Below are 24,922 nucleotides of genomic sequence, written 5' to 3' on the forward strand. Positions count from 1 at the left end.
CAGGTGGAGGAGGTAAGCCAGGAGCTGAACTTGGGAACATGAAATCCAGAATAGACGGGAGGAAAGCAAAGGACCATCTCTGCTATCTGCCCTACCATTTAACAGAGCAGATGCTTGTTGTCTTGTGCTGCTTTACCCTTTGGACACAGACAAGTCTATGGCTTTTGCTGGTCCTTCAGCAGCATGGGGCTGGAGTGCTTTGGGTGAGGTTCCTGCCTCAGTGCCTCTGATTTAGGCTGGCAGAGCTGTCAAGACAGCTGAGCTTTATTCCCCAAAGGAAGTCTTCACGTATCAGGAATGTGAGCCTAAAAGATAGCCTTGTAATGGGTCATCTTTCTGCTGGGAAGGTGTGAAATCATTGTCTGAGACATGGTTTGTTGGAGTTCTGTTCCTATGTGCCACTTGTTTTTGTAACTATATGGCACTTCTAAGAATTATAATTTAAATTTGAAGTCTCTTCTTCAGCTTCCCTATTCTTCTGGTAGAAGTTTTGATTGTGTGGTAACATTAAGTATTCTGCAATCACTTTAGGAGTAAATCTCTAGCTTTCTTCCCATTGTCCAACACTTTATGGACCATTAACATGGTTTACAGATCATATATGTGGTGACTGTGGAATGACAGTGAGAGGTGATAGAAAGTGTCCCCGCCTATGGCAGAGGAGTTGTAGTTAGAAGATCTTTAAGGTCCTTCCAACCTAAAACATTCTGTAATTCTATTACTCCATGATGACAGGAGTTAATTTCCAGGACAGTGACTATATTTTATGATCTGATGCCTGCTTACCCTGCACTGCAGTGTCTTGAAGACTGGCATGCAGGAGTCATTACAAATGTGTATCCTTTGCTGAGATAAACAGCCTGTTTCTGTGCATGCAGTAGGCAAATGAAACCCATCAGGCACGGTTTTCTCAAACAGGGGTTTCACATTCCTGAAGAAAACGCAAACCTGACTGGAGTTGTCTTTCTGTATACCCTAGCAGTTAAATTGCAAGCCAGTAGGTTGGCAAACCAGGCCTGTCAAGTCCTGACTATGGGATGACTGGAGCAAGTAATTCCAGGTTTACCATGGAATGGACAACCGCAGGAGATTGCCATGGTGGTTTAAAGCCTCGTTGATGAACGACCTGATTCATTGTAAGCATTTGGCTAATGAATACACTGAGAGCCCCATGGGGAAAGAGTACAGGTTGAAACTGCCCTGCTACAGACAGTGGAGTCTATGCTTGACAATGACAGCCCTGCTAGAGGAGAGCAGCAATAGCTCATTTGGTTTTTGGTTTGGGTTTTTGGGGGGAATGTGTTTGTTTGGTTTTGTGTTGGGTTTTTTATTTTTTTTAATTTGTGCAGCTTATGGAAGCATTTTTTCAAGTCTAAAGCCTTAGATGTGAATTGCATTGAAGCAACTGTCTTTCTCCCTCTGCTTCTCTGACACAAACACAAAAGTGAATTCTGATATGCCTCCTCTTTGTACATGGCACTGTAGGTAAGCTCTAAAACACATAATGGCATAATTTAACCACACTGTCTGCTTGGGAGTGAACCTGGTTTCTTTACTGCTGGTTTCTGCTCTATTCCTCTGCCAAGGTGCCAGTTCTGGCCTTAAAATATTGCTTAAATCTCTGAAAACTGGTTTTTATTCTTAAGAAATCAGAACAAGAGGAGTATTTGTGTGATGGCATATCTGTGAGCAGCAGTCTTAACAGCTCTTTGATTATCTCCAAAACCTTTATTTTACAGATGTTTGACTTCATACATGGTTTTCCATTTGAAATAAAATACTTGCTGTGAAAACATTTTGTTCAACAGCAAAATCATAGATCTTTGGAGACTCCCTGAATAAGAGTATCAAAGAGAACACTTGTCTAATATGAAAAATAACATTGTCCTTAATCTTCTTCAGATGTTCCTAGCTTTTTTTTTGATAGAAATGCACCCAAAAAATTTAGAGACTGGATTGGTATCACTGCTTCTTTTAATATTATTTCAGATGGCTAAACAGAATTAACATGCTTGCTGCTGGCTATGCAGAAAGAGAGAGGATCAAACAAGAGCAAGGTAACGTGTTATTTTGGTTTCTTCTGACAGCTCTTAACTCAAGTTCATATGTTCTCCTTTCCTTGCTGTGTATCAGGCCTCATTCTCGACTTCTGAAAGCGATTCACATATGGGTATCACTGCTGTTGCTTTACAGAATTCCTTCTCTTTCAGGGGTTTAGATTAGCTCCTTCAGATTCTGATCCACAGACACTGGATTATTTCTGAGAAGGCTGCAGAAGGTAGCTAAAAGCAGTGGATATACTGCCAGTAAGCTCCTGTATGTGCTACCAAAGAATCTGTGTCCCTTATCAGAAGAAATTTAAGAATCTGCAAGCTAAAAAAAAAAATAAACATTGCATTTGGTGTTTGAATTCACAGAAGGCAGGAGTGCATGAAATTGGTCTCATGAACAAAACCATTCTTCTAAAGCCTGTTAATATAACTGGATTTCCCCTAAAGACTTTAATTTTAAGCCCACTTACATTTTGTGATTTCTACTGGTGTTGCTCTGTTGTAGTGTATGGTACAGCCCTGTTTGCATTTCATTTGGAGTTACAGGTTTACAACATTTTACATCTGTTTATTTTTGGTGCCTAATATTTCATGGGTTAAAAAAGCAGCATGTATAAAATAATGAGTTGCTTTGCTTTAAGTTGTTGCATGAGAATTCCTGTTGGCAGACAGCAAAAAGAAGGGGGCAATCTGATTGTGTTGAGGAGGTTGTTTCTTAGAATTGCCAGTGACATGGATCCACAGAAGTGTGGATCTAACTAGCTCCTTTGGCAAACAGATAGCTTTTGAATACGTGCTTTTTTGTAACATGTGCACCCAGCAGCGGGCACCAGAAAATCGCAGTGGTTGTGATGATCCAGACCTTATCCAGGTGCCTCTCTGCCTGCTGCCCACTCAGTCAAAACCTCACTTTTTAGTTCTGTAACTCTGAGGTCTTCATTTAAAAGGTTCTGGCTTTTGGCCCAAAAAGCTTATAGCTCAGACCTGCAGTCGCAGAGCACTTACTATAGTCTTTTCTTTACACGGACTGTATTTCTAGCCATTTTCCAGGGAGAGTTGCATTCAAAAGGCTATCACTAAGCTTCAAAATTTGTCACATGTTGTGTGGTTGTGGTTCTGTACCAACCTATGTGACAGCAGCCTTAGCTCTGACCATCTGGCCTGACACCATGTTCATCTTCCTGAAGAGAAAGGTGTGGATGGTCTGTCTCTCTGCAATGTGTTGTTGCAGTGCCATTTTCCTGGGAGACACTGTCTAAAAAACTCCTTTCCCTGGTTAGAAGCAAGAGTGACTTTGCAGCCAGGTAGAAATATCAGGAGGGTGGAGTATTCTATAGAGTAGAAGATTAAAAAACAGCATCAGAAAATTATGTCTCCCTTGATTCATAGCCTGATCACCTCACCACATAGAATCCCAGTGGAATCAGCCTGATGTTAAAGAGCTGTGGCTTACAGCATACTGATGTAATCTGGAGGTGATATTGTGCATGGGAAGGTTTTTTGGTGCTCTGTCACTCTCGCACATAACTAGGTTGTATCTGCTTTTGCCTCATTTCTAATCATGTCGTCTAGTAAGTGCCACTGCTTATTCTGGGAGAGTTGCCCACACCCTGTTTTAGTCTGGTATGGTCCTTGGCACATTATTTCATTTTTAACACAAGGCTCTCTGCATTCACTCAGCCCAGTATAGCAGCAGCATGCTCACTGTTCTCCAGTCATGTTCTCAGTGCCTCACCAGACTTAAAAATCAGTTTGAGAATCCATACTTCCTAGGCAGCACTACAGCAACCTGTTTGGAGGGAAGTGTATACCATCTGTCACTGCTTGAAGAGGCTGCGAACAAACTCTGAATCTTGGAGTCTTCTAGGAAATCCTCTGTGTTGGCATCCAAAGCCAAATTCAAACTTCTATTGACAGTAGGTTGGCACTAGAATTACAATGCCATGTGGGACAGTAAGGGAAAAGGTGTATGTTATGCTAACCCTGTCCAAGTGCACAATTGCACACATGATACACCTTTCAAAATCCAGATGAATTTGAAGAAATATTTTTGCTACTAAGAAATCACTGAGTGATAAAATAGCAGATGATCCAGCTCCTAGACATGAGATCACATGCATTCAAGCCTCATGTAGCCTATTATTAAAATATCTCCCTTTTGAAGATAATCAGTGAAACCCCACTGACTATGGAAATTACATCCCAGGCACTGATGGAGATCTTTATTACCACTCTAACACCATTCACTCATGTTGATTTGTTACATACAGTTAGGTAGAACTATATCCTCTTAGTGTTGCTTAGTTTGTGTTTAGTGTGGGAGTCAGTATCACATTCCCCCCTCACTGCCATACACTGTTTTAATGCCTCTGGTGATTTTCCTTGGCTCCCAGCACAAGGGCTATTATACAGCTCAGTAGTGTCCCTAATTAGCAGAGGCATCAAGTTAGCAAAGTAAAACCTCTCTATCATTTCAAGCATTTTTGCAATTATAGAAACTGTGAAGCTGAAATTTTCTGTATTCAGTGACTGTACCAATTGTCATCTACATATTTGATTTGACAAAAGGTCTTTTATTTCTGTTCGGTTCAGCCCTTTGCAGCAAACCTTTATAATACCTCTGAAACAATTCAACAGTAGTTGTCAAATCTGTTTCAATTAACAGTTGAATGGTTCTGAATCTAAAGTGCACAAATATATTTGAAGTGCTTCAGAGATGCACGAATCACTGAATTGTGGGTGTAGTGCTGAATAAAATGTACATTCTGTACAGAACAGTTTTATAAAAGTACCATCAACTTTCCATATTAAATACAATGAATGTTAGCAATACAGCAAGGGACTTCCTTGGATGGAGAAGTTATACACTTTCCAGTCATGTAAATCAGAGGAAAAAAAAACCTTGCTTATATAAATAGAATATATTTCATCAGGAAATGGCAGGTCAGTGTTGGTTTATATATAATATATGCAGTCTATTAGTCATTGAGAAAACTCTCAAGATATGCCTGTTACATAGAGCTTTATCCATGACTGAATTGGACAAAATCTGCAGAGAGAGATACAGCAACTCTTTCATAGCATCATACATGTTTTAGATAGACTCTGAGTCAGATGCCAAAAGCAGAACATTTTTAAAAGTTGGTGAGAGGCTATTTTCATACATTTTATCTGCAAGTTGACCCCTGTGACTGCAGAAATTTTCTATACAAGCTGTAGGTTGCCAGCAGAACTCCCTGTCTGAGATAAGGTATGCAAAGGTGTGATTGTACAGTGTTTTCTTGTGTGTGGATTTGACAGCAAGAACACCTTCATATTTTTAGCCAAAATTGGAACCTGCACTGAGACTGCTAGATTTTACTTTCAGAATAAACAATTGAGCTCTAAGCCTGCAGAAATGTCTCTGAATGATGCAATTCTGACAGGTTTCTCACCACACATTGCACTGTTAGGCTGTGCTGTAATAGGAGCAAACATATCTATATGCCAATATTTTCAGGCATCTTAAGTTGCCGAAAATAAGTTTTCTTAAAACTATGATTTATTTGGAAAAAGACTTTTCATTGACTTAGTCTTTCATTCACCAAAAATTAATTATTTGCAGATGTCTAGAGACATAACTGTTTGGATTTTTTTTTATTTGGTAGTCATGAAAACTTTATTTATGCAACTTATTTATTGTACCCTTTAAAAAGAATCAGCTATAAGCTTGCAGGAAGCAAATCAAAAGTCTCGGAGTTAAAAACAGAACTGCTACTGCATGGAAAGATTAAATACATAAATAAGGCTGTCCCCACCATTACTACAATCTAAAAATATACAAAAATTTAGGGACAGCTGTTTCAAGATGGTGTCATTTAAAGGTAAGTTTTCATTTTAACTCTTGAATAAGATTAGATATGGTAGATAATTAATCATACAATACAAAACTCATAATTGTAGCAAAAAATCATTAAAGTCAAAACTGTATGTTGTGTCAGCTTGGATTTTTCGTTTGGATCATTTATGAAGCAGCAATCAATCTTTTTCCTCTTATCTATCAAAGAGAGTAGTAAGTCATGCAGTTCATTGGACACTTACCAGGCAAAGTGAAAATTGTCTGAGATTAGTTTGTGAGTAGTCTGAGCTAAAGTGTCCTGTCATACAACGATTTACCCAAGTACCGAAAGGTGATACAGTCAGAAAAAAAATGACAACAGAAATGTTTGCATAAGTCTTACAACGTGTAAAAGTGTTAAGTTACCTTACCCATCTCTAGCTGAGTCAGCACTTAAGTAGTTTTCCTAGGTAAGGAATATAAATGTCCAATGTCCTTTTAGTTAGATGCCGGTCTGCCTCAAAAAATATTTGTAACAGAATAAATATGGATTCCCATGTGGTATATTGTTCCATGTGTTTTCCCCTTTGAAATAAGCTTGGCCAAGACTTGATTTCCTGTAAAATGAGACTTTATAACCCATTAAATTTAACCTACAAGATCTGAGTCCTTTGTGCTTTCTCGTCCATGTTTTGGAGCTCTGTTCTTAAATGTCATTATTATATTTTTCCTTACCATACCACCATTATGTTCTTGCATGGATAAGAGGGCAGCAGGTGTTTCATGAAGCAGATATATGATATAAAGTTTTTATGTCTTATCTTAAATGGAGGTGTTTGTTATTAGAAATTGAATTGAAAATGTTTTGTAACTAGTGGAATACAATGGAGAAAATGGGTAGAAAAATAGCATTAATTATTCATACTTTTTTAATTTGCCAGTTGGTGTTAATTACATTTGTTAATGTTATTTACAGCCAACAAGAGTTGAGCAAAGCTATGTTTTTCATCCTTTCTGTTTGAAAAATACTTCTAGTATTTTTCAACCAAGACATGTCCAATCATAATTATTTTTGTGACTGTATGAATACTTGAATATCTGATTCTTGTATTAAGAGTATTCTGTATACCTGTTGCATTTATATAAGGTGTGTACAAGAGTTAAATTTGTGGCTCATTTGCAGGTGGTTGTTTAATATCTCTTTAATGGGACATTGGACTTAGTATACCCCATAATGTTCAGAATTTTCCCTCTTTATATTAAGACAATTCCAAATTGCAGCAACTAATATTTAGAGCTTCAGCATTCACTAGTATTTCACTCTTGATAATACCAGTGAAGGAATTTCCAGTTACTTTTGTGAAAGCAAGTTTCTGATATGCAAATACATCAAAATGTGTTGGTAGTTTTTGATCTGATCCATATATAACTTGTAGATTATTGGAGTGAGAGTGACAAGGAGGAAGCTGACACTCCATCAACACCGAAACAAGACAGCCCACCACCCCCGTATGACACGTACCCACGGCCACCTTCGGTAAGTCACCTGCAACTGTCTGTAGGAATGTCAACCAAAAGTGCCACTTTTACCTGCTCCCCAGCCTAAGAGTAAGTGCTTGTGCCCATTATGGCACTTGTTGGTATATTTTTTGAGTCAGTGCTTGACCTAAGGCATTTGTTAAGTGACACATATTGCTAACTTCAATGGCCATCATTGCTCTTTTCACTGGTTTGTAGAGAACATGGGTTTATGGTCCCACTTGCTGTACAAAATAGGTTCAGTTACAGATCTCTTTCTTCCTGTTCTTCATTCATGATGGACTCCTACTTATCCATGCAATCCCTTACCACCCCCTTGTTCACTTTCCTGAGAAAATGTTATTACCTCAGCAACAACACAGACTCTTCTCTAAGGCTCCAGCAGTTGAGCTGTGAAGCTTTACAGTAACAAATTACACTTGCATTTCCAGACAAATGCCAACATAAAAATGTTCTGTCTTGTATTGCAAACAGCAATGCTAGTTTTGTTATTGCAAAAAAAAGTAGGTTTCTCTATAAATTAGAACAAAAGTGGATTTGTTTTTTCTTTTTCTTGAAGCAGTTGCTGATATAAAACCAGATTATAGACCTCTAACTTATTCTGCACTGGCAATTTTAATTTTCATGTCTGTATACTCAGTGTTAACTAATGCGTCTTGAATATAGCTTTTGGAATGAAAAATGGGGAAGGTCAGGGGAAAGAGAGCATTCGTGATGTTTAATTTGAATGCAATACTTTATCTTATAAAATTATAGCTCTTTGAATCATAGCACTGAAGCACTGCAAACATAATTCCAAAGAAATTTTTAGCAAGATACAATAACAACAGGTAGTTTCAAGATTTTTAATGAACTGGGCACATCTCTTCTATATCTTCCACAGGACCATATTCTGCAAAGTTTTCCACTAATAATTGTGTTGGCTTATTCTATAGATTAAGGGACAGAGTAAAGATAATTATTGTAAATAAGCATCAATATTTGACCTATAGGTGTGACATGTATAGATGTGGGCATGCACTGAAGTTAGGATCAGGGCAGGTTAATTAGGTGAGTTTGTGCCTTTGTTACTGAACTGGGTGCCATCAGTGATAAGGAAAAGCGAGGTAATATTGTGAGCAACAGTTGTCTGCGCTGATCTGAAGATTGCTCCTTTGCTGATGTTGTAGATGAGCTGCACAAGCCCTTACGTGGAGCCAAAACACAGCCGACTCTCATCCACGGAGACCTCCCAGTCACAGTCGTCGCATGAGGAGTTTCGCCCGGAGGTGGCGGGGAGCGCCACCGACTCCCCGGTGCGCAAGACAGCGAGCCAGCGGCGCTCCTGGCAGGACCTCATAGAGACACCGCTGACGAGCTCAGGACTCCACTACCTGCAGACGCTGCCCCTGGAGGACTCTGTGTTCTCCGAGGCGACCGTGGTCTCCCCCGAGCACCGGCGGCAGTCGACCTTGCCCACCCAGAAGTGCCACCTGCAAGACCACTACGGCCCCTTCCCCTTGGTGGAGGGTGAGCGGATGCAAGCGCTGAATGGGAATGGGGGAAAGCCCCGAAGTTTCACTCTGCCTCGGGATAGTGGCTTCAACCACTGCTGCCAGAGCCTTTCAGTTGATGCTGCTGATCACCACAAAGAAGCACAGCAGAAGGAGGTTGAGGAGGAGGAGGAAGAGGAAGGCAAAGCAGCAGAAGAAAACCAGGAAGATAAAAGTAAGTATGGGATATTTCTGTGGCTTTCAAGCATCCTGTTCGTGTAACATAGAGGTTGGTCTTCCTTTTTCCTATCAAAAAACCCCAATGCTCTTCCAACAACCCCCATGTTTTACCAGGTCCTCTTTGTCGCACACCTCTTTGATCTGCCTCATATATAAGTCTTAATAATCAGAGTGCTGCGTGACCCCTCAGGTTCACTAGACACTTGCCCATAGGCTGATCACCAATCACCTCCTACTAGTAATTCTTAGTTATAAATGGATTTTACTTCCATGCTTTCTTCATGCTTCCACTTGCACAGTATCCTCCCACACTGACACTCGTGTTTCAGTACACACTTAGTAAGATTTCCAGCCAACCCCATCCAGGCTGTAAAAACCACTTTGTAAATCCTGGAGTGCAGGGTCAGGCTGTGATTACATAGTATCATAGAATCATCAAGGTTGGAAGAGACCTTTAAGATCATCAAGTCCAACCATGAACCTAGCACTACCACTGTAACTCCTAAACCATATCACCCAGCACCAGATCCAGATGCCTCTTAAACATCTGTCCAGGTAGTCAGGTCACAAGACATCCCAGAATCTGTAAGAAGTTGGAAAAGAGAGGGTATTTTCCCCAGTTCCTCACCTTGTGATTTATAAAGAGAGAAGTTCAAAAAACATTTCAAACAAACAAAAATAATAGAGAATAATTATGTGACCGGCGAGGCTTAAAAAAAAGTCATAACACTGAGTAACTGTCAATTACATGACACATAAACTCCATAGAGATTAGTGCTACTTGTCAAAAATAATCCAAATAAACAGGGATTAGAGAAGGTCCCTGCCCCTCCTAAATGTGTAAACACGTTTCTGTGTCTGTTCCATGCTCTGTCCTTCGCTGTCGTTTATGGAGCTTCTCAGCAAGTGCTGCTAGCAAAGTTGAGTTCACACCCAAGTTGCAGGGTCAGTCAATGAAGTCTGCATCCATGAATTGTGGGGTTGCACTGCAATTAAGTTACCTGAAGTGGCAAAGAAGGCAGGATGACTCCTGAAGCTCTCAAAGGGTCTCTGCTATCTGTTCCTTCAAATTCAGCTTTTTTACTGTGGTAAAGGAGGATAAAAATGATAAAGAGATAGGAAAGGGTAATAAAAGCTTTGGATAATTAGCTGCCTACCTAAGTTAATTCATTAAAGTTAGCACCATTGTTAAGCATTAAAATTCATGTGGATGTTATTTAGTCTACTTGGGAGAGATCAACAGTTTTCCATTGCCCTTATGCTTTAGTCATTATGTTCTAAACATCTCCAGTTCTTGACTATGAGGAAACAGTGATTTCTTTTGCAGATATTAAATTTGATGCCATCAGAAGTCTAAAAAGGCACTATTTCAGTTGTGTTCATTCACAACACTTTCCAAAAAACCCATACATTTATTAGGGTAATATTAGACTCTTATTGACTGTGAAATGAAGCTGTCTAATTAACAGGGTTAAATTTCATCAACCATGCAGAATGTTTTATCGTGTTTTTAAGTCTTCAATTTTTGTTTTCAAATGAGTTTTTACTGATAGCAATATAAAAATATTTCCTAAAAAAATCCTCACAGAAAACGGGAAGGGTCAAGGAGACTTTCCATGGTCTTTGCCATGCTGTTTGGGCATTACTTACAGATACTGTTGCAGAGTCTAAGTTGTTAGGTGTTTTAAATCTCAGTTACAATGCTTTTGGTCTTACCTTACTAGTAAAGGTCTAGTGTTTGATTTAATGGGCCAGAACTTGGGCTCTTCTCCATCTTTCTATACCAATTTCCAAAAAAGGAGAAAAAGTTTAATTTTTGAAGTGGTCTCCCTATATACACATACTTTTTTCTTTGAGTGAGGAGGTTTTCTTGGTTGAAGCTTTAACAGGAGATTATTTTTGAGATGTTAACAACCAGGTAGACAAGTGAAGTGCTCGTGATGTATTACTGACCATGAAATTATAAAACCAGAAGTAAAATACTGTTTAGTCTATTGAGAAGTTTAAGTGTTGAATTGCTTGTTGCTATGGCTGCAATGTTCTGTTTGCAACGCTGAATTTTCCAGTGCCCTTACCAGTAAAAAGCTGGAAGGGTTTCATGCAAGTGGTGTTCTTAAGTGCAAAATCTAGTTTCTGAGCTGAAAGATTTGCTTACATCTGCTAAGTTGCTAATATGATGGGTGTCCTTGTGTGTGCTCTCACTGCCTCCTTCACCTCCATTGCTCTGGGAAAATGAAACATTGCAACTGGCTGGAGAAAGGCAATCTTCTCTCTTAGAAATGTTTTAATCTCACCTTGAATGTTCTCTCACATGATATCAGAACCTTTTAAATATATTTATTTGCCTTACACATTTGTGATCTTGACATAGTTCTGGGTTTTTGGATGATTATATGTGTTCTTGTGTGTACATGTATGTGTTTTAAAGCTTAATCATTCCTATTGCTTTTTACGCGGGACAAGAATGCAGCTCCTTTGCAGTTGTTGCTGTACAAGTTAAATGTTATCGCCAGAAGTTTGTTTTCTTAGTTTTCTGTTCTTACATTCTCACTTTTAAAACCATGTGAGTTTCAATCAAATAGTAAAATGTGGTCCTGTTTCTTCCAACTCCTTTTGCAAAATTGTTTTCAAATAACTGCACCACAAACCAGGAGCTCCACCCTTCTTTCAAATGCTGCCACCAGCTGCTATAATTTAACATAGTTCTGTTGACTTTCCAAAGCTACGCTGATTTGCAGCTAAACATCTCTCAGTCAGTCGCTGCTTTATGCCTTAAACAGATATTGCAAGACTTTACTGACACTGCAAATAGTTCTGTGTACCAACTCTGCTGCAATACCTAGATATGTATGCTAAATTGAAAATACAGGTTGTCCTTTCCTATGTTTGTCAGTTAGGACCTGACTTGGTTGTGTGTTCAGTTACTTCCTTTTGTCTTGTTGTATCACATTAACAATGCACTGCTAATCTTTAATGGATTGTTTTATTTCCCTAATGACTTTTGTGTAAACCATTTAGATGTTCCATATTGACACCATCCTGCATTGGTCTCTTGCTTTGTAATCCAAGAGGATTCTCCTGTGGGATATTTGAGTTTGTCCATGTGTTTGCTCCTGATGGTTATGCAAATGGCAAACAACCTTCAGACCTGTGGCACCAAACATCCCTCTTGCTGTGTTGATCAGAGGCAGCCTGGACAGGGAGAGCAGGTCAAAGGCTGTGGCACACTGCATTGCATGTCTGCGATCCAGTTAGGAAGGACAAGTTGGGCCTTTTCAGGTTTGTTTTCTGCTAGTGAAAGGTAATAGAAGGAGACAGGTGCGCATCATGGCATTGTCACTCCCTTCCCCTCTGGCCCCACCACTGTCTGCCCTCTGTGTGTTTCGACGGATTTCACCACTTAATGCCAAAGAATGCTTCTAAGATCTTCTTGGGAGACTATTTCCAGCTTTTGTTCCAGGAAAGCTTACCTCATTTTTTGCCTTTTTTTTTTTAATTATTTTGTATGGTGGTTCCTTAATTTTAAAAGACTTCTTTGGTTTATGGGACAGTAATGCGAATTACTAAGGGTTCAGCATTTAAGAGAAGTAGGTAGCTAGCTCTCTACAGAGTGTAACTGACTGTAGATCCCTCCAACTTAGCTGCAGAAAAACCTGCACCTTTTTTCCATACTCCCCGAAAAAGTCCTTGAACAACAGCAGCATCTGTGGGAGTCTCTGGTGCTGTCATCTGCCCAAAGAGTGCTGGTACAGGAGCTCTGCTGCTGGCTCCATGTGCTGCGGGGTTGACCAGAGGAATACTGGCACATTTTCCAGGGAACTCACACCTGGGACCTGCAACAGTGTGCAAGGGAGCTTTCCACTGTGCTGGCTCCATAAAATTTATTCAGGAATATGGATAGAAAAGCATTGATGTCTATGTTTGAGTTTGAAGAAGTGTTTGCAGCAGGAAGAAATTACTTAGACTGTCTTCCCACTGTTAAATTCCATTTCCTTCTTCTTTGTTCCTTGCCTCTTTGTTCTCTTGCTTCTGCAAGCTTTCAGTCCTTTTTCTGCACTCTTAAGTACTGTAATTCCTCTTGACATGTGTTTAAGATTTTTTTTGTTGCTGCCCCATCACTGTAATTTTAGAGTATCTTCTATATAGGGTGGACAGCTATAACAAAGGCTTAAATAAATTTCGATACATCAATGGCTGCCCTTCGGGGGCAATTAAAGGCTTGGAGGCACTTGTTTGCTGCATTGATTTCACCCTCCAGAGTGTTTACAAGATGTTACAATCTTCTACATGTGACTTGTGTCACCTTGAAAAGATTTCACAGTGTTTCTGTAGGCTGGGCACACTCACACATATTCCCTGGCATTTTGCTCCATCACCACAAGCCCTTGTTCAGGTTTGCAACATCTCCTGGCATCCCATATTTAGTCCCACATAGACTTGTGAGCGCTGTCCTCGAGGAACACAATAGCCTCATGATCCAGTCTCTGAAATTTGGCTTCTAACCTTAAACTACTGAAAACACTTCTCAAAGGCCAGAGCAGGAACTAATGTTGGCATTTCGCAACTCAGGGAGATGTCCAGTCCCTGTGAAGGGTTTCAGGAAAGTTCACTTTGATGTCAGGGAGGGCTAGTCACTGAAAAGAAGTATCTAGTGACTGTTTGTGCTGAGGTACCAAGCCTGAGAGGTTTTTTTTTTCTTTTTTTTCCCCTGTAGAAAAATTACAAACCAGCAAAAGAATAAGAGAAAATGAGAACCCTTTCTCCCACCCCACCTCCCAGTTGCAGAAATGAAATTCAAAGTGGCAGTGCTTTCACAAAGTAGGACACAGTAGTTCAAGGAGTCCCGTGACTAGCAATGAGTATCATGCACTGTGCCCAAGAAGGGGTACCCATGCGACATCCTAGGTGGCATTTGCCTACAAGAAGGAGTCAGTGCTAGTAAAAAATATACTCTGAATAAGGTCAGGTATTTCAGATTCTGAAATACAGGTCCAGGGAAGCTTGCCTTTTCTTAATGAGAGGGCAGTGCAAATGGTAACTCTCAGAAAGATCAATGTTTGCCAATTAAACACTATATTATGAAGTGGTACCCTGTGTACCACTTCTAGGTTTTGCTTCTCTGCATTTTGGGTAAGGTGTCTTCACTTTAGCAGGGTTTAGGCAACAGTGAAATGTGGGAGTCAGGACGAATAACGCAGAGTGCCTGGACTGTGTGCACTGGAGTTGATGAGGATGTGTGACTGAAATTAATAAGGCTGTTTGCTTTTCTGACAGCCTATTTCCATTTCAGAGAGGATACCGTTAGTGGTGTCCTGTCATCTGACCACCTAGTTTTAACCACGCTGAGAGGCAAGGGAGAAACCATTAAGATACTATATCTTCCGCTCTGTAATTATTCAGGTTAGTAAAGATGCGAATGACCAGTAGCGTCTTAAATAGGCAGAGCTATGAGAAATTACAGATAATATTTCACATTAGAAGTATTCCATATGAGGCTGGTGAAAGCACAAATTGCAGCACCTTTTGGGACACTAAGGACAGTGTTATTCTAAATTACTGCCTCCACTATCAGTCCTGTAACGACCGAGAGCATTTGCCAGGGATTTTTTTGCCTGACATCCTTCTGGGCGACACAGCCCGTGCATTCTCAGACATAGGTCTGCTTTTTCTAAGCTTTGTTTTTGAAATCTGATTTTTCATTCCTGATTCCCATTTGAGCCTTCCTGTGGCACCTGGCTGGGCATTTGCACTCCTGTGGGCTGAGGACCATCAGCATTTTGTGCCTTGTCTGCTAGGAGGAGGTCTCCATCCCCTCCCGCCCTCCCACTGCCTCTGAGGCTCCAGCTTTGCTGTTAACTCAGAATGCTTACATAATTGCTTACGTAAAAACACTGCCTAGTTATGTTCAAAAATACGATCTTAAGACTGTTGATTTATAGTGTAAATGGCTAGCCTGCTGTGCTTTGGATAGTTTATATATTTACTATGAAATTTTTATCAGTGGCTCATGGAAAAGCAGGGCAAGACAGTGGCTGCCATATCACCTGGTCTGCTCTCCAAAGCAAATGCTTTACATGCAGAATGTCTAGTGGGATGGTGTTTATTCACATATTCTATTTTATGTGTTTTTAGCTTAAGTATTTAGGGCTTCTTTTGTCATAAGATCCACTGAGAACCTATGAGAGCTGTTAAATTTGAAAATTAGTGTGGGGAACATCATCGTTGGTAATTTAGGTGATATGTCAGGCTAAACTTCTTTATTCTTTTTAAATTTTAAGATTCATCTTTACCTCATAGGAATTTCTATAAGGTTCCAGAACCAATTGCATATTTGGGAAAATTGTCATCTGAAGTAAGAGTTGCTTAGTTGTCTTCTAACTGCCATATATGTGTTTATGTTCAGTTGTGTGAATAAAAATGTCTTTTAGACTACTTATTATATTATTAAAATTACTGATAGGAAGGCTAGCTTAGATAAACAAGTATTGGGAGTAGGTATATTGCTTTCTGAGCAGGTTCTTTAATTAAAATTTAAAATTTATTAAATAAAGCTTTTCCAATTCTCATATGCAAAAGCAACCCTATTAGAGAAGTGAGTTTGCATTCTACATAAAAATGATTGGATACAAAGCCTCCGTTTCCTGATTTTAAATTTTTCAGTTTGAGGGGAAAAAATTGCCTGCAGTGTTCAAAAGCCAAATATTGAATCGTTTACTAAGTAGCAATTCAGAAAGCAATGTGGGCTGTCAACAATAATAAGAGTAGTTTAATTTTGTGCTTGTTAGTGTTTATTCATATGAATGTATTTCACCCACAAATATATTGTTACCACATATAAAATTTTATTTGATTTCTATTGCCCATGCTACTAAAAATGCAAAAGAGAGGTGAATTCCTACTTTTCTTTTGGTTTTAATAGCTCTGTGTGTCATTGCCAGCAAAGGTCATCTGCTTTTTCCTGAAATATATGGATTAAGTTGTCTTTTTATGAGCAAAAGACATGCACAAGAGAATTTCTTACATGGGCATTTTCCTAAATTACTTTTCCTGCAAAGTTTCTTCAATTCAATTACTAAGTTGGGGACTGTCAATGGAGCTGTGGTACTGCCCTACCAGAGATCCCTTTGGGTTAGGTGGTGAAGCAAGGAATCCATAGATGTGAGAATATATTTGGGGGGGGCATATGTTCTGCATTAATTCTCTCTCTAGATGTTATGTAACTGAAATGCTTTACCTTCAATTTTTCCGTTTCTAAGTGTAAGCAAACTCTGTCTCTGCTGCTCCCCTGTCTGAGTCTGGCTGCAGAGATGCTGTCTTTGGGAAAAGGCAACTCATAAATGGCAGACTACTTCACAAGTAATAGAGGAAAGGCAGTCTAAGTCCTCTAGGGCTCTCTGTTTGCCATACTGAAGGATATGCTATTGCTTCCCAGATTGTTGGCCTGACACATCTCGGTAGCAATATGAAAAGACCTTTTTTGTGCTTGCAGATTCCGTCCCCTTGATTCTAAATGTGCTTTCATTCTTAAATGATGATATGTAGCTTTTTTGAAATTATTTTATGTATGAAAAGGAAAATCCAACTTCTTTTTTTTTTTTTAATTAACACATAGTTTTCCATTGAAAAGAGAGTTTTCCTGTCCTGGAATTTAAACTCATATTCATTTTGATTTCAAACATGAAAAACTTGCATTGTTTCTAAGAATTTACAGAAACCTTCTCACTGAAACTCACTGAAAATTATTTTAAAGACACTCTTAGATTTGACCACTGTGATTTAATTGGAATTTTTCCCTGAAGAAGTCTTTTTTCACTGGATATTTTGCAGAACTGGGATAGTTCCTCTTTGAGATGCAGCGAGGACGTAGCATAATCTGAAGGTTTCTAAATGCAAAGGAAACAGAAGTCTACAATAAAAAAGTTAACCACCTGTCATGTACATGAGAATGTTCTTTCAAAATGTATAATTTTAAATTTTCTAGCTTTTTTTCCAAAGCTAAAAAAAAATAAAACCTTTTCTATAATCAGTTGTAATTAAATCAGAAGAATATGGCGCAGTATCAGTAGGATTAGGAGAACAGAGAAGGACCAAAGTCTTTCCAGATTATATTTATTACATCTCCAGGTGGTACCATTTGGTATGTGTGGCTCTCATGTTCTTTCAAGGCAACCATTAAAATAGGGATGAACTTGAGTCAGTAGTGCTTGGAAGGGCATGGGAGGGATGTAGTTTTATTAAACTACTACCTCGGTGAACATCTGGAGAGTCACAAAGTAATCATGCATTACTTAAGTTAAATTACTCTTCATCATGGGAAGCAGGATGGGACATTAAAGTCCTCAATGCAAACAGTCAGCATCCTGCTAGAATTTTTTTTTGCTGGACAAGAGACTCAGGAAAAGCCAAATATGTTACAAAGCTGTTTTGTTTGGTTTGATCTATTTCTTTAAAAGTCTTCAGAATTTTTGTATTTAAAATTAAGATTGTCATGGAAGCCTGTGAAATAAAAAATTGTTGCAGGACATTTTTTTGTGAGGAACATCCTAGTCTGTTTTTCTGGCTGACTTTCCTTTTGGTCACTAGCTGCTGCTCCAGAGGGTCACACATCCTGTGTAGGTAATGTGTCTAACCTGCCAGCCCTATCTAACTTCCTCAGATACTCCTTGACAGCTAAAATGATTTGGCTGTCAATGGTTATGTTTTGGCATCTTAGTGTCCTTACTGGTTTCCTAAACCTTTACACTGCAGGAAGGCAATATATATATGTTAAAATCTTTGTCCCTCTGAAGAATCTGGTGAAGCTGTAGCTGTGCTGTGTGTGTTTTGGAGCCAGGGAACTGGAAGTGAATTGAAAGATTATTCATTATAGCTCTGCCCTCTAAATCTGGAGCTACTGTACCTACCTGCCCATAAAAACCCCCAAGTGGTGGGCATTCTTCATTCCATCCAGATAGTGCTTTTCCTTTTTGTTCTCATAGGAGTTTTTTTCTCCTAATGGGTATTGAATTGTTCCCACTGCAATTTAAGCCCAGGATTTCCATTCCATTATGGCGCAAAAAACAAACTGCTTTATTACAGCAGCTCTTCTTTTAAGCTGAAAGGTTGTTATGAAGGTTGGTTTAGTTTTTTTCATTGATAGTGTTTGCTAGGCCTCTGGCTCCTCTTTCCTGGGTGTTCCAGCTGACTTGCACCTCTTCTGCAATGGCAGAGTCCAAGCTGGGTGCAGCACACTTGCTTGAGACCAGAAAGGTTGCTTTGCCCTGACTGTTTTATGCTCTATACTGTGAAAGGTATCTGTTTGGCAACTATACTGTACTTCATATTTCACTTTGGGCTGTACAGTATCCCAGATGCTTTTCTGCTTAATTGTTGTTCTGATTATTCCTTCACCTTTTACATATCCACATCAAGTAGCTCATGTTAATAAAAACCTCAGGTGAAGTAAAATGTCAAATTAATTGGGCTAAACCCAACCAACAAACAAACAAATATGACACTTTGTAAAACTAACAGCCTGACTAGACAAAAAAAAAAAACAACCCTGCAGATAACTTGGTGTTTGCCAAGCTCTGTGCCTGTTAGCATAGCATTTACCATATTGTTATATGAAACTTGGCAAGGGATTTCTTCCCTCCAAATCATTCCAACTTCTGAGACTGTCCTCCAGCAGTCTAGGAAATGTTTCCTGACACTCTTGTGTTTGTGAATTTTAATAAGTTTATTCTCTTCCACCATTCAGGCTATTAGTGCCATCTGGGACTGTTTCTGGATGCAGGACACATAGTGCAGCCTTCCCTGTTAACAGCGAGCCTCTGGTGTCTCCTCCATCTGGGCTTGGCTTTTGCTTTCAGAGGACACCTTGGATGTGGGAGGTGGCTAATATCACTCACTTCTGGAGGAAAAGAAGGAAAAGTTTGTCCCCTGTCTCACATCCATTCTGCATCTAAATAGCCAAGAAATGTTACCTGGAGATAGGTGGGGAGCTGAAGGCTCATTCTTTTGTCACTTGGGGTTCCATCAGTCCCTGATGGAAAAGTGCTTAACACTCAGAGTTTCTAATAAACATGTGAGTTTTATTTGCAAGATCTATTGTTTTTCAACATCAAGCATTGCCAGTTGTTATGAAACAAATGTGATAATACAGTTCTTTATTAATAAACAAACAAATAAAAAAGCTCTGTAATCAGGCAGTTTTGCAAGGATCTCAGTTCTCATTCATTATTAATAAAATAGGTTGCTAGCTTTGTTTTTGAAAATTGTTGTTCAAAAGCTAGAAGGTAAATACTTTTTTGTCTCCTTTAAATGGGCCACATTTGCAAGTTTTGGAACCTGTTGATGATGGTTAACGCTCCAACATCCTTTTACTACTGTGGTGCTATTAAATACCATGATTTTATGAACAAAGCAGGGAACAAGTTCTCTGCAGGATCTTGTTATATTTACTTGAAGAAAATGGCTGCATTTTTAAGTAGGATTTTTGCTTTCTGGCTCCACATTTTGAGTATTGCTGGCATAAAATAATATTAGCTAATTATTTCTTCTCTCCTGGATTCCAGAGGGATAAATTTTGGGCTTTTGGAATATAAAATATCACCACTGATTTGCTTATAAGTATTTGAGTTATCACCATCAGAGAGTGAGGAGAGAGGCTGCCAAAAAACCTTCAATTTAAACCCTCTTTCAGCCAGATTTTGAAATGCTCCTTTAATCATGTGATGATTTACAGGCCTCAAGGAGGGGGCAAAATTAAGAAAAGCTCACTTAGTTGCTTTCTGCTTGTTGTAAATTCAGGGACAGACAGAGATCAGGCAGTGGCACCGTAAGGCCCAGCTGGACCTGGCAATGCCAGAGGCCCCTGTCAGTGGGCTCCTTGCAGCTCATGTGGCGTTTCCTATCCGTGCAAAGTGGTCTCTATAGAATTCTTGAGAGCTGGTGAATAGGAGACCTAGAGAATTAGAGAGTGTCTTCCTACGATAAAAATAGCAAAATCTGTTTTAGAATTCACATAACAGTGTTTCAATAGCTTCTGCATTTGGCATTAATGTGAGATTTTTTTTACTATAATAATGTATACACTTGAAATCCAATATAAGAATCATACTTAATATATAAAAAGCTTGAAGATGATTATTCTGAGAATTCTTGTTTCTTTCCTCCCTGCTAGAATGTGCTCTGCCATTTATTTTTAACTTATAATTAAAAAAAAATTTCAAGACATTTCTTTTTTTTAATCGAGCTAAGTACATGTACATAATGTACATAATTTTACAATAAAACATTTATATTTCTAACTGTATTGTAATGACTTTAGAGACAACTAGAGTTGCTAGTTTCTGCCTCTTTAGAAGGCAGAAGAGAGTATTTTTATTTATTTATTTATTTATGGCTGTGTAAAGTGCCTGGGGAAAATCCCATTTAAATTTTACACTCCAAGCTAAAACTCTCCAAGACTAAATTATTAATTCTTTTACATTGTTTTGCCACTGAGGACTATGTTTACCTTCTCCTGTGTACTGTATGATCTAGGTATTTAATGCCCTATTTCTTAATGTAGCCTCAAAAGCTTAATGTGATTTTTACAGGGGCTAGAAATACTTATTAATGAACTGGACCAGTTTAACCATACCATAAATTGTATATACCATCACATTGAAAATTTAAATCTCTGAATTTTGACAATGGGTTATGAAATGGTGAGATTGAGAAATAAAAATAAAATAAAAAAAACCCAACAAACAGAAAATACACTTTGGACATTAGTGCATTATGCAGGAATAAATTGGCAGTTTCCAAGTTCTCTGCTCACTTTACTTTTTAACCTTCAATTCACAAATTCTACCTGCAGATAGGAACACCTTATAGCAGCTATCATGAATCTTACAGCATAAACAGGCTATCCTTATATCTATGCAAACTCTTAGAATTTGAGAAATTTCATTTTATAAAAGTCTTGTACAGTCTATAAAATATGTGTAAAATGTTTTCATAGTAGAAGAAGAGGAAAAGAGGATGTGTGTTTTCCTGGGAATACTTGTTTAGAAGATGGCTGAAATTTTTGGTACAATTAATACTGAACTATTGCTACAGAGAGGAAGGAAGTTTCAGGGTTTTCATAAAGTTAAAAAATGATTGCCTTGGAGACTCACACTTTGGAAATGGCTTTTACAGTTAATGAAACTCAAAAATGTCAGCCACCTTCTTCTTGGCCTCTCCCATCCCGAAAGACCAGTTTCCTAAGGTTGTTCATGTTGTTGCTAAACAGGATTATGAGATTTATAGTGAGAGTAAAAGAGTCACTTGAAGTAAAAATTGGGCTCTTCAGTTTTGAAAATAGCACTTGGGTCTTTATGAATTTCATGATTTCTGAAATTTAGTGGAGGTTGAGTGTGGGAGGATGAGGGCATGGCCGAATGGCTCTGAGCGCCCAGCACCTGGGACACCTGTTGTTCCTTCTTGGAGGAAAACAGGCATGGAGGAGTGAGATTTTATATTCTACACAGATTTGGCTTTTCCACCAAGGCCGTCAGAAGACTGTGTGCATTTCTCAGCATCACTGCTCCCTGGGATGATGGGGAGTAGGAGATTGTTGAGAGTAACCCAATAAACAAAGGAGAGCACACTCCCAAGGTGGCGGAGGTTTAATTTACCTGTGAAAAAGAAAGGAAACACTTTCTGCAGTCTGTGATCTGTAGTGTTTGTTGGGAACAGGGAACATCAGGGTAGCTGGGGAAGAGATTTCAAAATTGAGTGAGGTGAGATGGAAGCAAAAGGTAGAAGACTAGAAACAGGACATAAATCTGTAATGGTGAGGATAAGCTATGGAACAAGTTTCATTAAGTTGTCACTGGTTTTTCAAATGAAAATCCTATCGGCCTTTAATGGTCTGTGCCACAAATGAGGATTATGGTGTTATAAATCTTTCCCCAGTTAGAAAAACTGTTTTAAAAGTATTTTGTTTTTACAGTGTCACATTTCTCTTACAGTATAACCTACTGTAAATGCACACATGCTGCCTTTGGCTTTATTTCACAGATTTATGCAATTTAGTAAGATGCATAGGTGAGCCAAGCGGATGGATTTTATGCTGGGGCCACATTCTGGCAGACCATGCCTATGCACTAAAACATTTCCTCAGTCCAAGTTGTCCTCCAAGGAGGAGAATCTGGCATAACCTCATGATTAAGTTGAAAACCCTGTAATATCTCTGCTGAGGTGACAGTTACTTTTGACAAATAAACCCGTCTCATAATGTCCCCTTAGCTCAGGGGTTCTAAAAGTACTATCAAAGCCCACTGGTGAGACTTTTTCTTCAGATGACTTACTCAGTTGTACCATATGGAAATGGAGTAGATGTTTTAAAAGACAAATTCATGGGGCTGTTGCTCATCTTTAGTGGTTGCCATAGCTGGCACTGTTATTAATGACCAAAAGTATATAGCCAGGTCCTCATCTCTGTTCCTCCTGGGTTTTATTAATATCTATTTCCTTCTACCAAGGGAAATTGGTTGTGGTAGTTCCAGGCTGAGCAGGGGAGATTGTTCTCTGCACTTAGATATGTACCTGTGGATTTCCAGTTCTGAAATCCCCTCAAGGTTTCTGCACACAACTGCTAAGGGGTTGTTTTAAAAACTGGTTGCAACCCGCCCCTGAAGATGAGAGTAACTCAAGTTGTTGTTAATAGATCCCTTGGGGTGGATTAGAGTGAAAGACACTGAAGGATCTACAAGAAAACATTTAACCCCTAATGACCCACCAAGCACACTCCTTTCATATAGCAAGCCCTTGGCCTATTTGTTTGTAATTATATATCTGTAGGGTTCATTTTAGAACAGTTTGGTTGCAATGGAAAGCCAGTATGTAGCTTTTTTGTTTACTATTATCTACAATAATATGGCAATAAGAGAGCACTTAAGAAAATGTATAAGGGAAAAGAAAGGAAGGAAAAGAAAGAACAGATAAGAGTAGAGAGATTCATAATCACCACCCATGGGATCTACGAGGGGTTTGATTGTTGTATCGTGTGTCGAAGTGATGGTCTTTATCTGTAGGGGGTGGAGGAAGAAGCCCCACCAAACACAAAGTCCAATGGGTTAGTATATGTTCAGGCCAAGTGGGAATGCCTGGTACCTCCCCTGGGTGGGGGGAACTTTCAGTCCTCTGGTGGAAGGCCTCAGAAAATAAGTCTGGGGGTGCTTTGGGGGTCTTTGATAGTTTATGACCCCTTCAAAGACATAACAGCTGCCTCTTATGTCAGCGCAGTTAAGCCAGTTATGCCCCATCAGACCTCCATGAGGAGGGGGGGGCAAGTTTTACAACTGAGCAGAGTTGGGTAAGGGACAACAATTACCATGATAAAAGACCCCATCCCTTGCAGAATTTGTCTCTTATTGGCCTCAAAGCCTGACTTAAGCATAGCACCTTGGTGCCTCCACAATTTTCTTAAGTCATTAACTATTAACATTCTCTCACAAAACCTTCAGCTTAAGCTGACCATGCACTTCCTGTACTTTATAGGTCACAAAGAAGTGTGTGAATCATGGTCACCAACATTTTTTTCATCACCAGCAGTTGTGCTGCTACAGTGCCTATCACACCATAATGTAACCAAAACAGATAAATTCTTGCCCATTCTTACCCTCTCATGTACTTTTTGATAAGAAACTTAAATTGAGAAATTCTTCTTTTTCCATTGAATTGTTGAATAGATGTGTTATATCGTATACATTGAACTTTGTCATTACTCTGTAACCACAGTAAAGTCTTAAAGATATCACATAAAATCAAGGGCACTATAAAAGGTAGTATGATCTTTATGTATTTTGAAGTTATTTTTGTTGGGTCTACTTTTCAGAAGCAATGTTGTTTTCTATTCTTCTTTTCCCCTAGTTATGAAAAAATTACATAAATCAAAGATAAATTTACAACCTAATTCCATTTTGTGTAGCAGGATAATTTCTCCAGAACCTCTCCACCTATATTCCTGGAATAAAAAGCATTGAGAAGGATGAATGTATATTCAGTCATTGCAAATACAAAAGCATCAGTGACAAATCTAATGCTGTAAAGCCTCTTCGGAATAGCTGGTTGTACTGATAGCATGTCCTGGCATATACAGGAAAATTAGTAAGCTTATTGCCATCAGATACACACCTTCTTTAAGAGGGGTATTTACTTCTGAAACAACAAATCCTTGCAAAATTAAAAACTCGCTGAGCTTGTTATTTTACCACTGCATTTTGCAACCTAACATTTCCATTCTGCACAGCAGATGTGGGCTTAGTAAGGATTGTCCAAAACATTGATTTGCATAGTTCTGTATCCAATCTCAGACTCTGAGTTATTTCAGTTTTAAAAAATCACCTGCAAGCACAAATGATTGCCCTAAAGAGCCATGAGCCCCACATTCCAGCTAACCCAGTTAGCCTGCCATGAACTGTGCCTAAAACCACATTTCTAGGAGAGAGTTAAAGGTGCCTTGCTTGTAGCTTTATCGATTTTGAACTCAGGTGTACTTTGAGCTCTATCATGTGGCAAGAAGGAGTTGCACATTTTAATGCTGGAGAGACAAGCATCTCTTCTAGTTAGTTTTGAATTTGCCACACAAACTTTCAGATGTTTCTATTACTTGAAGAGGCGATAATCAACTTTTCTCTGCAAGTGTGTGCTCATAATTATACAGACCTCTGTTACATCCCTCTTGTTTATAGGGGAAAAGAAGTCTTGATTAGTCCTGGACCACACAGTCCTTGCAGGAAAACTCCTTTGCACCACCAAAAATCCTATCTGCCCTCCTCTGCCTTTTT

At 39.0% G+C, this 24,922-nt stretch overlaps 1 protein-coding gene across 6 annotated transcripts in view; it reads left to right on the forward strand.

The window, feature by feature from the left end:
- Window positions 1–24,922, forward strand: part of CNKSR2 (connector enhancer of kinase suppressor of Ras 2) — a 209,964-nt gene that overhangs the window by 162,684 nt on the left and 22,358 nt on the right. For all 6 annotated transcript variants that reach the window (XM_027689124.1, XM_027689125.1, XM_027689119.1 and 3 more), the window contains 3 exons: window positions 1,990–2,057; window positions 7,305–7,405; window positions 8,577–9,114. In XM_027689124.1, the coding sequence (XP_027544925.1) occupies window positions 1,990–2,057; window positions 7,305–7,405; window positions 8,577–9,114 (707 nt within the window). The remainder of the gene's footprint in view (window positions 1–1,989; window positions 2,058–7,304; window positions 7,406–8,576; window positions 9,115–24,922) is intronic.

The sequence above is a fragment of the Neopelma chrysocephalum genome, unplaced genomic scaffold (genome assembly GCF_003984885.1).
Source record: "Neopelma chrysocephalum unplaced genomic scaffold, ASM398488v2 Primary Assembly neopelma1_76, whole genome shotgun sequence".
Lineage (NCBI taxonomy): Eukaryota > Metazoa > Chordata > Aves > Passeriformes > Pipridae > Neopelma > Neopelma chrysocephalum.